The 14,307-nt window shown below is 36.8% G+C and overlaps 1 protein-coding gene across 2 annotated transcripts in view; it reads right to left on the bottom strand.

Moving 5' to 3' along the window:
* Positions 1 to 3,492: 3,492 nt before the first annotated feature.
* The window catches only part of LOC142342229 (uncharacterized), a 41,054-nt gene continuing 30,239 nt past the window's right edge, over positions 3,493 to 14,307 (bottom strand). Inside the window, exons 7-8 of one of the 2 annotated variants that reach the window (XM_075393488.1) lie at positions 4,158 to 4,289; positions 3,493 to 3,734 (exon numbers count right to left, since the gene is read on the bottom strand). In XM_075393488.1, the coding sequence (XP_075249603.1) occupies positions 3,604 to 3,734; positions 4,158 to 4,289 (263 nt within the window). In that variant the 3' untranslated portion in view covers positions 3,493 to 3,603. Of the gene's footprint in view, positions 3,738 to 4,157; positions 4,290 to 14,307 lie in introns of both variants that reach the window. The other variant, XM_075393487.1, reaches the window with a different exon arrangement.

The raw sequence follows: 14,307 nt of genomic DNA, 5'->3' as shown, positions 1-14,307 counted from the left end.
CTTATAATTACGGTGTGATGAGGGTTCTTGGAAGTTCACCCGAAAATTCAGTATGCCGGAAAAAAGCTGCGATAGACGCTTGTGACCTTCCATGAATTGAAACAACTGAAGCAATACGATAAACAGATTGACCACCAGTCCTTTAAAAGACCACTCAACTTTTTCGTTAGATTCGGACTGTCATTTTTATGAGACACAAACGCTCTATAAGGAAAAGCCCTTATGGAGCTTTTTCAAAATTAACGTTTGGCACTGCTTAGATGCACACTATTGACCTTTAACTAGTGAATGTTCATAAAATTTAAATTTCATTAAGCGAGTTTAGAAGACATTTTTTGAGTGAGGTAAGTCATGCAATTGACCTAAGAGCAGAACAAATGACGTCACGCACACAGATTTTAACTGCAACGCAGTAGAAATCACTGATATTGAAAAAGTAAATTCTAAGAAGTCAGGTCGCAAGAATCATCGATGGAGACGATGAATTGAAAAAAAAACACGATGTCCCCAATAAGAGCCGCTATCGCTTCGCCAACGGGATTAGAATAATTGCTACAACTTCGTTTGAGAGCAATTAAAAAGTTTGAACATATCTTAAAAGACAGCATACCAATACGATCCAAATCCTTTTGTATTGTAAAAAGGAGAACACATAAACAACAGCCGTTGAGAGGTTGACGGCGGTTATTAATGACCTCACTTTTGAGGTGACTTTCGTTCGCCAATTGAGTTCCGCCGCTAAAAATTGTGAACGAACGCAAAATAATTATCGATGGAATAAATTGTTAACGCCCGTTGAATACTACCCCAAATTTGGAATAGTGGCAAAGCACTCTTTCTTCATTCAAATTTATGCCACTCTTGCTATACATAAAAATGACCACAAAAAGAGTTGCGTGAACTCGTAGTCAAATTGCCAAAAAAACTGGCGTTAAGTTATGCCACTGTTGCAATCGCAATAAGAGTTGGTTAAAAGTATTACAACAGAGTTGCTATTGCCCTCTCGAAGTTACTCAACAACTCGGCTTCACCTGGTAATTTGGTAACTAGTCGCTGTCAATAACCTGTTGGTAATATTCGTTAGATCACGCAAACCCTTAGAAGGCAGGAACGAAAGTCAAATAAGTCATACAAATAATTCGCCTAAAGACTAACGACTAGAATAATTGCTGCAACTCGTTCGAGAGCAATTGTAAAACATAAACCGACAAATGTCGGACGAATTGCTCTTGAACGACAGGCGAGGCAACTTAATTCATCAGGGGCTCTAGCCTAGATCAATTTTTCTTTATGGGTGCAAAAAACTTTGACCCCACCGGGCTTCGAACCACTGACCTCTCGATCCATGTCCACCCTCACTATCCACTGTGCTACAAGTCAGTTAATTCTGCTACGCCACAACCGATTTTATATTAGCAACTTCGGAGCACTAGAGATCACTCGAAAAGGATGAACGAAAGCGTGGAAAAAGTCACCTGAGAACTCAAAGAATGTTCTAGAAGAAAAGCGCAAAATTGTCAAGCAAAAGATTTGCATTAAAAAAACATAGCCGGAAAAGTTCCGGAAGCGACTCGAAGCATCAAAACTACACAAAAAACGTAATTGCAGCTGAAGCCATTACCTTTTGTATTAAACCATTAACTCGTTACTTCCCCAGGTCTGATCTAAATTTTGGTGAAAATGAAACCGCTGTCACCAAGAGAAACAAAATGCCGCAAAATTTTATATTATGGAAAGCGTTTGTTCAAGTTAAGATTCCGAAATAATTAGGATGACAAAAACCTGATAGGCTGAAAAAACTGACAGGGCTAATAATTTCCCTCAAATAAGTCTTGATTCCAATCTCAAAAGGTTCGCGAAAGCAAACGGCAGATAATCATCTTAGAAACTGAGTTAAATTTTTCAAAACAGAATGCTCAAAATTAAGAACCAGAAAACCACTACAATTAGATTTCTAATCACTTCAATTCAGACAAAAACAACATATTTCTTCCTTGTTGTATATATTCTATACATGATTTCAAACTAATTCAAAAATAAAATTAATCATAGAAAAGAAATAAGCAACAGAATAAAATTCAAAGGCAAAAAATTGTTTAAAAACAATACCGGGGCCGGAAGAAAATTGTACTACAAAGTATTAATTTACAATTTTGAAAAAGGCTATCCAAAAAACTCAGTACTGCCTTATGTTGAATGAAATCAATTGCAAACCAAAGAAATGACGAAAATATTGAAAAAAAGTTGAAGAAAAAATCTTGAGAAAAAGTTGAAATCTTTCAATTTTTTATCAACTAAAAAAACCAATAAAACGAATATAAACGTGAAAGTCAGGACGAAGCTAGAATGGTAAACTTGAATGTAAAAAATATGAGCACAATGTAAGGAACATCGTAACAAAAAGATCAATTCTTGATTTTTGAAAGTTAAATTACAAATTAAAAAAATCAAGAAACACAAAAACAATTCAGTCTTCAGCATTCGAGACATAGAAAAGACAACGAGTCATCCAAAAAAAGATGCATCCTCCTAAACAGAAAAAAAGAGATAGCAGAATTCAAACATACGAAACATTGAAACATTTTGCAAAAAAATGGTCAAAAAATTTTTGAGACTACAGTTATGAAACAAAATCTAACTTCTTTCAAAAACTTAACGCCGAAAGTGGTTGATTTTTATTGAAACGAAATTAAAGTCCCTCAAGTTGCACAAAGACTTTCTAGTAATTAAAACCAAAATTCGAACAAAAAACTGAGGAAAATTGGAAAAAAACTACCAAAATCGGATCAGCATATGTACAATTTTATAAAACAAAGTTACATCGAGGTAGAAAGAGGCGTTGATTATATGAATTATGAAAATAAAGTTGCCGTATTAACTGATTTTTGACAAAAAGACGGCCGAAAGATCCAAAAATGAAGAAATTAATAGAAAAAAAGCCAAAAATCAAGAAATATGTGCAAATTTTGAACTTCAAACGCATTTTCAGGCTCTGCAAAACAATGTGTTATCAATTTCCGAGGTTTACATTTCAATATATCAACGAATAAAAATTATTTCCACAAAAAACCAAATTGCAAGCAAAAAAACTGGGCCATTTAGACGAAAAAACGGCTAAAAACGGTTATCTATATGTGCCATTCAGTCAAAAACTACTTTTCAAAGTCAAAAAGTCATTCACTAAACACAGCGCATGATCAAAAAACTTCTCTCGCTCATAAAAAATTAGTTCACACGGCAATTTTACTCTTTCGCTTTTAGGTCAAACATCGTCTGAACGAATAGTACTTCCGGTAAAAAAAAACCTTAAGAAAACCAATACTCCTCTTCGAGTCGTAAAAAGACACACACGTTTACAATAATTGCTATGAACTGCGTTCAAGAGCAATTAATAATTATTTGGTTTCATCTTCTCTGTATAATCTAGAGAACGTTCTAACAAGCTTTATTAACAGCTGTTGAAGCTGCGCTATCCTTTGTGAAAATGGAAGCAAAATCAACTTACAGTGACACAGAATCAGTGCAATAAATCGGTCGCCATCCATGCATATTATATTAGTCAATCAAAGCATATGTGGGTTGAGGGATTTTCCACTGGAGTGATCAGTAATAGCCAGCTCCTCCGCCTTGGCCTCCTCCGTAGTATGCGACGTTGTCCTGTGGTATCATGCCTGCAGAACTGCCCCCACTCGAGTAGGCACCCATCGACGAGTATCCTTGATCAAGCTCCACTACTGCTATAAGATACACCACTATTAATGCTCAGCTATAATTGAAACATCAAGGATCACACGAAAATCAGATTAAACTAGTGCAGGCAACGGAATCGGTGCGCACTTTCAAACTCGAGAATTTTTATCCATATACAAATTTTTAATTTGAACTGATTAGTTAGCCAAAGTCTGTTTTCTAGAATTTTGTACATTGGAATATCACCTGTTAAAAAAGGGCCATGAAAGTACAAAAAACTGCCACCTGTTCTTTCCGAAACTATGTTTAAAACAACGACAAAAAGCGAGCAAGCGAATTTGAAAAAAAAGCCTTCTAAATTTGCAATAAAAAATAATGCACCTTTGAAGAAACAATCTGACTTTATAACGTGCTCGAGATGAATTTTGTCGCCTATATAGGATGGCATAGTCTGGAATATTACAAACCTTCATCCTTTATAGCTTGCATCATGACATAGCGGTTGTCTCTGGTTCTAATGGGACCACCTGTCCCACTGGACAGAGCGGCTGAAGACGCCGCACTTCTTCTGTCAATGTATTCGTCGACACCACCACCACCTATTGAAAAATTTAGTTTAATAACGGCATTTGACGTTAACCACAACAGAATGCTGAGACAAGTTCGATACATTTCAGAAACAAAGAAAGCACATCTTTTATCAATCTTGAGAGACCCCTTGAACCTCCCTTCATACCATTAATGTGTCTCCTCAAGTTTCTGTGTATCATATAATTAGAGACTAGTAAGGCGTAAGGCCCGGCAACTTGATGCCGTCCGTGCTCCCCCCCCCCATCTGCATCTCCCTCTCTCTCTTCTCTCTCTCTCTCTCTCTCTCTCTCTCTCTCTCTCTCTCTCTCTCTCTCGCTCTCGCTCTCGCTCTCGCTCTCGCTCTCGCTCTCGCTCTCGCTCTCGCTCTCGCTCGCTCTCTCTATCCCGTTTTTAAAAACGCAAAGTCAAATGGTCAGACGAAAAAAAAGACAACAGAACGTCCTGAATTACAATTCAAAGAATTGAATTAAGTTAGGAGATCACAAATAAAATCTTTACAGCAATAACAACACAAACCAGGCAAAAACCCATGAGTCTAAATGAGCAAGAACAAACAAAAAAGCTCGAAGCAATTAGAAAATTTCGTTTTCCAAGATCTAGTGTTTTTGAAACAGAATAACAATGTTAACACTTTGAAAAAATTGACTCTACGCATTATTAGAATGAGTACACAATGCAACAACCTATTGATAATCAATAGCAGACAACGCAATTCACTTTTTCTCATTAGCAACCGATGAAACCTGTCATGAGACTTAAAAATAAGACACAAAAATTCAAACTAATTATCGCAAAAAGTAAGAACTTATACTTTTCGAACATTAACAGTATAGAAGTCACCGAAAGCTTTTCAATAATATGAATCAATAGCAACCAAACAGACCTCTCATTATTGAGAATAAGTGATAAGGCAGCAAAAACTACAACAAATACAAGCAAAACACAAATTCATTAATTTGTTTTGAAAAAGAACAGCGTATAATTCCTCGAAAACAAAAGAATGACTTGAAACAATAAATTCGATTGTTTTAGGCATCCTTAGTACCTGGCGTAACCTGACATTAATGAAAACAAGAGAAAAAACAACAAAGTGACAATAAAAACATTTATGCAGAAAAATTAGACTCAAAGTAAAAGAAATCAATTGCTTTGAATTGAAAAAAAAATAAGTCGAGTATATTAATCTCTATTGGGAACCTATGAGATCTGTCCCTAATACCATAAAATGATGAAACGAAAAAACAAACATTTCACTAAAATTTTTTTGAGAACATACATATATATATATATATATATATAAAGTTAGATGAAGTCACGAAAACCACTAGCTATGGCCTCACGCAACTAATAAGGTTCAATGTATCTGATTAGCAACGAACAAGCCATGCAATGCAACTAATGATGCTAAATGATAGGACAAGATTATTTAAAAAAGTATCAACACATTCAATAATATTTTATGACTACAAATGGTGTGAAGTCATAAAAAGCTATAGCTGCCGATTGATTAATCAAGCACTTCAAATAGCCACAATTAGCATAAAAATGCATTATATAAATAGCACTCAAGAGCTGGGACACTGAAAACGGAAGTCAAATTGATGCACGTGAAAAAAAATCCCTGAAAACACTAAAATTCGTTCGAACACGAATTTTTGACTTCATTTTAATGGTAGTATGAAAAAATCACGCCAAATCTAATATACTTTTGTTCCCTTTACTACTTCAACGTGAATAAAAATACCAATTTTACTTCTCAATGACGTGGGAAAGTCGGCAAAAAGTGTGAACAGATCATAAAAAAACAGCACACAAAAACAATCCAAATAATTTGGATTGTAGAAAACATAGCAAGACAAGACCTGAAATAACATCCCAAGAATTGGATCACAAATCTCAGAACTGTATCTGATCAGCAAGTCAATTGTTGAACAAGGCCAGTCAAAAACAGTCTCAGAAGATTCGAGAAACTAAAATAATCAAACAAAAAAAATGTAATCATTGCTACAACTCTTGAAGCTTTTACCCTGTAGAACCAATTTCAATTAACCTAGTAAAACAAACAAAAGTACTGAAATTTCCACTGGCCACATAAGCTGAAAACATTTTTATTGCTGCTTAAAACTACGCAGTAACCTATTTTTTAGCTGTAGAAACAATTCATTGTCTCACAGAAAATGAGTAAACCGACAAATGTCGGAAGAACTGCTCTTGAACGACAGGCAAGGCAATTTAATTCAGGGGCTGTAGCCTAGATCAATTTTTCTTTATGGATATAAGAAGTTTTCCCCGCAGGGATCCGAACCACACCTCCCGATCCATAACCACACGCCCTAACCACTGCGCTACGAATCACTTACCTCTACTTTTCTGCAACCGATTTCATATTAGTAACATGCTTTACTTCGGAGCAATAGAGATCACTCAAAAATGAAGAACGAAAGCGTGAAAAAAATCACTTGAGAAGTCAAAGAATGTTCTAGAAGAAAAGCAAAAAATTGTCAAGCAAAAAATTTGCAGAAAAAAGACACACACGTTTACAATAATTGCTATGAACTTCGTTCAAGAGCAATTAAAATTTTAAAAAAGCCGAGAACCTGAGGAAAATTCAAAAAAAACTAGTACAATTTTTTTCTAGTTTGCATTACGAAAACATATACCTCAAAAGAATAACTCAAAAACCAGTCATGATGAGCATTTCTAGTTTGCACAAGACTAGGAGCTCAAATAATTGTCAATTGAAGTCCTGTTTAAAAATATGAAAACAAAAGAACAAGAAAAACAGAACTTTGTGGTCAAAAACCTCAGAAGTGACCTTTTCACATCGAATTCTCAGCAGTTTCAAAATATTAAGCAATTTAAAATATAACAAAGAAAGTCGTATGGCCTCTATTGCGACTTAATACCGGCCGAGCTTCACCTATTAACCCCGTTTTAAAATCTAAAGGAAAAAATCGCCAGAATTAGCATCATTTCGCGTGTTTATGTTTACAGTACCAATCATAAAGCTCACAAAATGGCCGTAAAAAGTTATTACGTCTTGCAAAAGACCTTTCTCAACTTTGACAAAGCCAATTTAATACTTAAAACTTTAAGTTCAAAAACAAACCCTTTAACCTCCAATCAAGGCCCTCTCAGCAGCCGCACCACTCTAAGCACTTGGACTGACTATGAACCTCTAATGAAACTTAATTCCCACTGGGGGCTACCTGGTTATTCCGTTTTAAACGATCAAAGTCATGAAAAAAAACGTACGAAAACATCTCAAAAACATAGGAGAAGTCCAGAAGAAAGCAATCGAAAAAATTTAATGAAAAACGAATAAATCACTATCTGACCAGCAGAACAAACTAACATTACGAATCAAAAAGACTATCAGTGTTTCACAAATTTAGAGTAAAACAGTAACTTACAGGATATTTGTGTGGAATACCAAGCCTTACAATCAAAAACAACAGTGGATAAGGTACTGAATAACGATATCGAAGAAAAAATGCTTGATAAATTGGCGTAGGCAGGCAAAACAAACATAAAAACCAGAAATTAGCAAAAAAAAAATAAAATATTCAGAAAAACTTGATGTCAGTGTTCTCGAAACTAAAGTTGTAATTCCGTTGATTACACATAAGGGCCAGCTAAAAGCTCAAAAAGCTTTCATCGGCGACTTGTTTAAATTTAACAGTATATTAAAAAAGAATTAAAACCCATTTTCAAGTCCCTAAAAAGTTTCAGTTGACGGTAACTTCGAAACACTCAAAAATTACAATTTTCAGAAAACCAAATTTACAAAATTGTACAAATCAGTATCAATTTGCGTGTTTAATTTTGCACTAGCAGGCCCGCAGAACCATAACCAGAAAATCATTTACACGAATAGAAGGTTTAAAAGTAAAGGTTTCTGTTTCGCACCAACTCGGGCTAGAACCCATGCCCCTCGTTTAACAGCCATAGGTCTCACAACTTAAAATATCTATGTGTATTGCACGTCTTTTGCTCTTTGTACAGCAAATTTCTGGATAAAGTCGTTGTTGATTTGCTTGTTTCTGCTATAACGCAAGCTTAATCAGCGCATATTAGGAGCTTAAAAAGGATGGAAAGGATAAAAAGGATATCTCAAAGAGCGAAATTTTGAGATAAAAAGGATATCTCAAAACGCATTCACTACGCTAGGTTCCCTCATTAAGGACCCGTAAAACATGTTAAGTTAGGAGAATTGTTGACCATTGTGCTCAATTGCGACTGATATTTACTATAAAAAGGAATATAAGACAAAACGACAAACTACTTAAAACTTAGTTTCATAGCAACTTAACGGATAATGGTAACAGAAAACCACTTCAAGCTTCAGATTAGCAGTCTTTAGTCTTTCATCTTACGAACTGCGCTATAACCACTACAAACCACCGGTTCTCGCAATCGACTTTATTTTACCAATTAACATATTTCAGATTAAGAGCTTCTGAGGTTACGGATACATCGAAAAGATAAGCGTAAAAACTTAGTTGAAAGCTAAGTGTGCTCTAGAATAGCGCAGAATCCGTACGGCTAAAACTTTGCAGAAAAACACACACTTAAAATAAAAACTTCGAACTTAGTTCGGCAGCAATTAAAAAACACGTAGCAACCAGCACAGTAAGTCCTCCCTCTTGTCGAGCATACTTTCAAGCCCTCTTAGCCTCATGGTAATTGCACCTGACTGCGTCTTTTATCCCAGGTTGGGTGCTCACCCAAATACTTTGAGCCTTCAATTCACAGAACCCTCTCGATATGCTCGCTTAACCATTCTGCTCAATGCGGCTCAAACATGCGCTGCGAGAGGCCCAATAAACATGCAAAACTTTTTGCCAAATTCAGAGCTGACGCGTTTAATATATAGGATGAGCATTTTTCTTTCTAACACACACAGGAACATAAAACGGCTCAGCGTCGCAGGAAGTGCTCTCGAACAACAGGCGGAATGATGTTGATTAGAAAATTTTATGTCCACAGAAAGGGTACCCGACACGGTTTCGAACACACGACCCTCGGATTTGCAGTCATCCATCTTACCAACTGCGCTATAACGACTAAATACCACCGTTTCTGACAATCGCTTTTATCGTATCAATAAACATATTTCAAATTGAGAGCGTTTGAGATAACGCAAAAATCAAAAAGGAAAGCGTGAAAAACTTAGTTGAAAGCACGGATTGTTCTAGATTAGCGAATAATCTGTACGGCCAAAACTTTGCAGAAAAGCACACGTTTACAATAAGAACTTCAAACTTAGTTCGGGATCAATTAACAAACACGTAGCATCCAGGACAGTAGATCCTCCCTCTTGGCGAGCATACTTTCAAGCCCTCTTAGCCTCGTGGTAACTGCACCTGACTAAGTCTTTTGTCCCAGGTTCGGTTCTCAACCATCTACTTTAGAGCCTTTTAGGTCGTTGAACTCTCTCGATACGTTCGCTTAAACATGCTGCTCAATGCGGCTCTTAAACATGCGCTTCGAGAAGGCCCATTAAACAAGCAATTTTTTTTCCAAATTCAGCTCACCCGTTTAATACATAGGAATAGCATTTTTCTTTCTAACACACAGGAACGTGAAACGGCTCAGCGTCGCAAGAAGTGCTCTCGAACAACAGGCGGAAAGATGTTGATTAGAAATTTTTATGTCCACAAAAAGAAGGGTACCCGACACGGCTTCGAACCCTCGACCCTCGGATTAGCAGTCATCCATCTTACCAACTGCGCTATAACGACTACATACCACCATTTCTCACGATCGCTTTTATCGTATCAATAAACATATTTCAAATTGAGAGCGTTTGAGATCACGCAAATATCAAAAAGGAAAGCGTGAAAAACTTAGTTGAAAGCAAGGATTTTCTAGATTAGCGCAGAGTCTGTACGGCTAAAACATTGCAGAAAAGCACACGTTTACCAACTTCAAACTTAGTTCGGGAGCAATTGAAAAACACGTAGCACCCAGGACAGTAAATCCTCCCTCTTGGCGAGCATACTTTCAAGCCCTCTTAGCCTCGTGGTAACTGCACCTGACTAATAGTTTTTGTCCCAGGTTCGGTTCTCATCCATCTACTTTGAGACTTTTAGGTCATTGAACTCTCTCGATATGTTAGCTTAAACAAGCTGCTCAATGCGGCTCTTGAACATGCGCTTCGAGAAGGCCCATTAAACAAGCAATTTTTTTTCCAAATTCAGCTCACCCGTTTAATACATAGGAATAGCATTTTTCTTTCTAACACACACAGGAACGTGAAACGGCTCAGCGTCGCAAGAAGTGCTCTCGAACAACAGGCGGAAAGATGTTGATTAGAAATTTTTATGTCCACAAAAAGAAGGGTACCCGACACGGCTTCGAACCCTCGACCCTCGGATTAGCAGTCATCCATCTTACCAACTGCGCTATAACGACTACATACCACCATTTCTCACGATCGCTTTTATCGTATCAATAAACATATTTAAGATTGAGAGCATTGGAGATCACGCAAAAATCAAACAGGAAAGCGTGAAAAACTTAGTTGAAAGCACGGATTGTTCTAGATTAGCAAAGAATCTGTACGGCCAAAACTTTGCAGAAAAGCACACGTTTACAATAAGAACTTCAAACTTAGTTCGGGAGCAATTAACAAACACGTAGCATCCAAGACAGTAAATCCTCCCTCTTGGCGAGCATACTTTCAAGCCCTCTTAGCCTCGTGGTAACTGCACCTGACTAATAGTTTTTGTCCCAGGTTCGGTTCTCACCCATCTACTTTGAGCCTTTAAGTTTTTTGAACCCTCTCGATATGTTAGCTTAAACAAGCTGCTCAATGTGGCTCTTAAACATGCACAAAAGAGAAAAGCAAAAAATTGTCAAGCAAAAAATTTGCATAAAAAAGACACACATGTTTACAATAATTGCTATGAACTTCGTTCAGGAGCAATTAAAATTTTAAAAAAGCCGAGAACCTGAGGAAAATTGCAAAAAAAACGTTTAATTTTTTTCTAGTTTGCATTACGAAAACATATACCTCAAAAGAATAACTCAAACCAGTCATGCTGAGCATTTCTAGTTTGCACAAGACTACTAGGAGCTCAAATAATTGTCAATTGAAGTCCTGTTTAAAAATATGAAAAAAAAAGAACAAGAAAAACAGAACTGTAACAGAGTACCAATCATAAAGCTCACAAAATGGCCGTAAAAAGTTATTACGTCTTGCAAAAGACCTTTCTCAACTTTGACAAAGCCAATTTAATACTTAAAACTTTAAGTTCAAAAACAAACCCTTTAACCTCCAATCAAGGCCCTCTCAGCAGCCGCACCACTCTAAGCACTTGGACTGACTATGAACCTCTAATGAAACTTAATTCCCACTGGGGGCTACCTGGTTATTCCGTTTTAAACGATCAAAGTCATGAAAAAAAACGTACGAAAACATCTCAAAAACATAGGAGAAGTCCAGAAGAAAGCAATCGAAAAAATTTAATGAAAAACGAATAAATCACTATCTGACCAGCAGAACAAACTAACATTACGAATCAAAAAGACTATCAGTGTTTCACAAATTTAGAGTAAAACAGTAACTTACAGGATATTTGTGTGGAATACCAAGCCTTACAATCAAAAACAACAGTGGATAAGGTACTGAATAACGATATGTAAGACAAAATGCTTGATAAATTGGCGTAGGCAGGCAAAACAAACATAAAAACCAGAAATTAGCAAAAAAAAATAAAATATTCAGAAAAGCTTGATGTCATTGTTCTCGAAACTAAAGTTGTAATTCCGTTGATTACACATAAGGGTCAGCTAAAAGCTCAAAAAGCTTTCATCGGCGACTTGTGTTTAAATTTAACAGTATATTAAAAAAGAATTAAAACCCATTTTCAAGTCCCTAAAAAGTTTCAGTTGACGGTAACTTCGAAACACTCAAAAATTACAATTTTCAGAAAACCAAATTTACAAAATTGTACAAATCAGTATCAATTTGCGTGTTTAATTTTGCACTAGCAGGCCCGCAGAACCATAACCAGAAAATCATTTACACGAATAGAAGGTTTAAAAGTAAAGGTTTCGCACGAACTCGGGCTAGAACCCATGCCCCTCGTTTAACCGCCATAGGTCTCACAACTTAAAATATCTATGTGTATTGCACGTCTTTTGCTCTTTGTACAGCAAATTTCTGGATAAAGTCGTTGATTTGCTTGTTTTTGCTATAACGCAAGCTTAATCAGCGCATATTAGGAGCTTAAAAAGGATGGAAAGGATAAAAAGGATATCCCAAAGCGCGAAATTTTGAGATAAAAAGGATATCTCAAAACGCATTCACTACGCTAGGTCCCCTGATTAAGGACCCGTAAAACATGTTAAGTTGGGAGGATTGTTGACCATTGTGCTCAATTGCGACTGATATTTACTATAAAAAGGAATATAAGACAAAACGACAAACTACTTAAAACTTAGTTTCATAGCAATTTAACGGATAATGGTAACAGAAAACCACTTCAAGCTTCAGATTAGCAGTCTTTCATCTTACGAACTGCGCTATAACCACTACAAACCACCGGTTCTCGCAATCGCCTTTATTTTACCATTTAACATATTTCAGATTAAGAGCTTCTGAGATTACGGATACAACGAACAGATAAGCGTCGTAAAAACTTAGTTGAAAGCTAAGTGTGCTCTAGAATAGCGCAGATCCGTACGGCTAAAACTTTGCAGAAAAACACACATTTAAAATAAAAACTTCGAACTTAGTTCGGTTGCAATTAAAAAACACGTAGCAACCAGCACAGTAAGTCCTCCCTCTTGTCGAGCATACTTTCAAGCCCTCTTAGCCTCATGGTAACTGCACCTGACTGAAAGTCTTTTATCCCAGGTTGGGTGCTCACCCAAATACTTTGAGAATTTCAATTCACAGAACCCTCTCGATATGCTCGCTTAACCATTCTGCTCAATGCGGCTCAAACATGCGCTTCGAGAGGCCCATTAAACATGCAAAACTTTTTGTCAAAATCAGAGCTGACGCATTTAATATATAGGATTAGCATTTTTCTTTCTAACACACACAGGAACATAAAACGGCTCAGCGTCGAAGGAAGTGCTCTCGAACAACAGGCGGAATGATGTTGATTAGAAAATTTTAAGTCCACAAAAAGGGTACCCGACACGGTTTCGAACCCTCGACCCTCGGATTAGCAGCCATCCATCTTACCAACTGCGCTATAACGACTAAATACCACCGTTTCTGACAATCGCTTTTATCGTATCAATAAACATATTTCAAATTGAGAGCGTTTGAGATAACGCAAAAATCAAAAAGGAAAGCGTGAAAAACTTAGTTGAAAACAAGGATTGTTCTAGATTAGCGCAGAGTCTGTACGGCAAAAACTTTGTAGAAAAGCACACGTTTACCAACTTCAAACTTAGTTCGGGAGCAATTGAAAAACACGTAGCACCCAGGACAGTAAATCCTCCCTCTTGGCGAGCATACTTTCAAGCCCTCTTAGCCTCGTGGTAACTGCACCTGACTAATAGTCTTTTGTCCCAGGTTCGGTTCTCATCGATCTACTTTGAGACTTTTAGGTCATTGAACTCTCTCGATATGTTAGCTTAAACAAGCAGCTCAATGCGGCTCTTAAACATGCGCTTCGAGAGGCCCATTAAATATACAATTTTTTTTCCAAATTCAGAACTCACGCGTTTAATACATAGGATTAGCATTTTTCTTTCTAACACACACAGGAACGTGAAACGGCTCAGCGTCGCAAGAAGTGCTCTCACAAAACAGGCGGAAAGATGTTGATTAGAAATTTTTATGTCCACAAAAAGAAGGGTACCCGACACGGCTTCGAAACCTCGACCCTCGGATTAGCAGTCATCCATCGTACCAACTGCGCTATAACGACTACATACCACCGTTTCTCACAATCGCTTTTATCGTATCAACAAACATATTTAAGATTGAGAGCATTGGAGATCACGCAAAAATCAAACAGGAAAGCGTGAAAAACTTAGTTGAAAGCACGGATTGTTCTA

Source organism: Convolutriloba macropyga, chromosome 7 (assembly GCF_964194025.1).
Source record: "Convolutriloba macropyga chromosome 7, txConMacr16.3, whole genome shotgun sequence".
NCBI lineage: Eukaryota > Metazoa > Xenacoelomorpha > Acoela > Convolutidae > Convolutriloba > Convolutriloba macropyga.
Note: the sequence above shows the minus strand (reverse complement) of the source record. Positions and strands in the feature narration are given on the sequence as shown.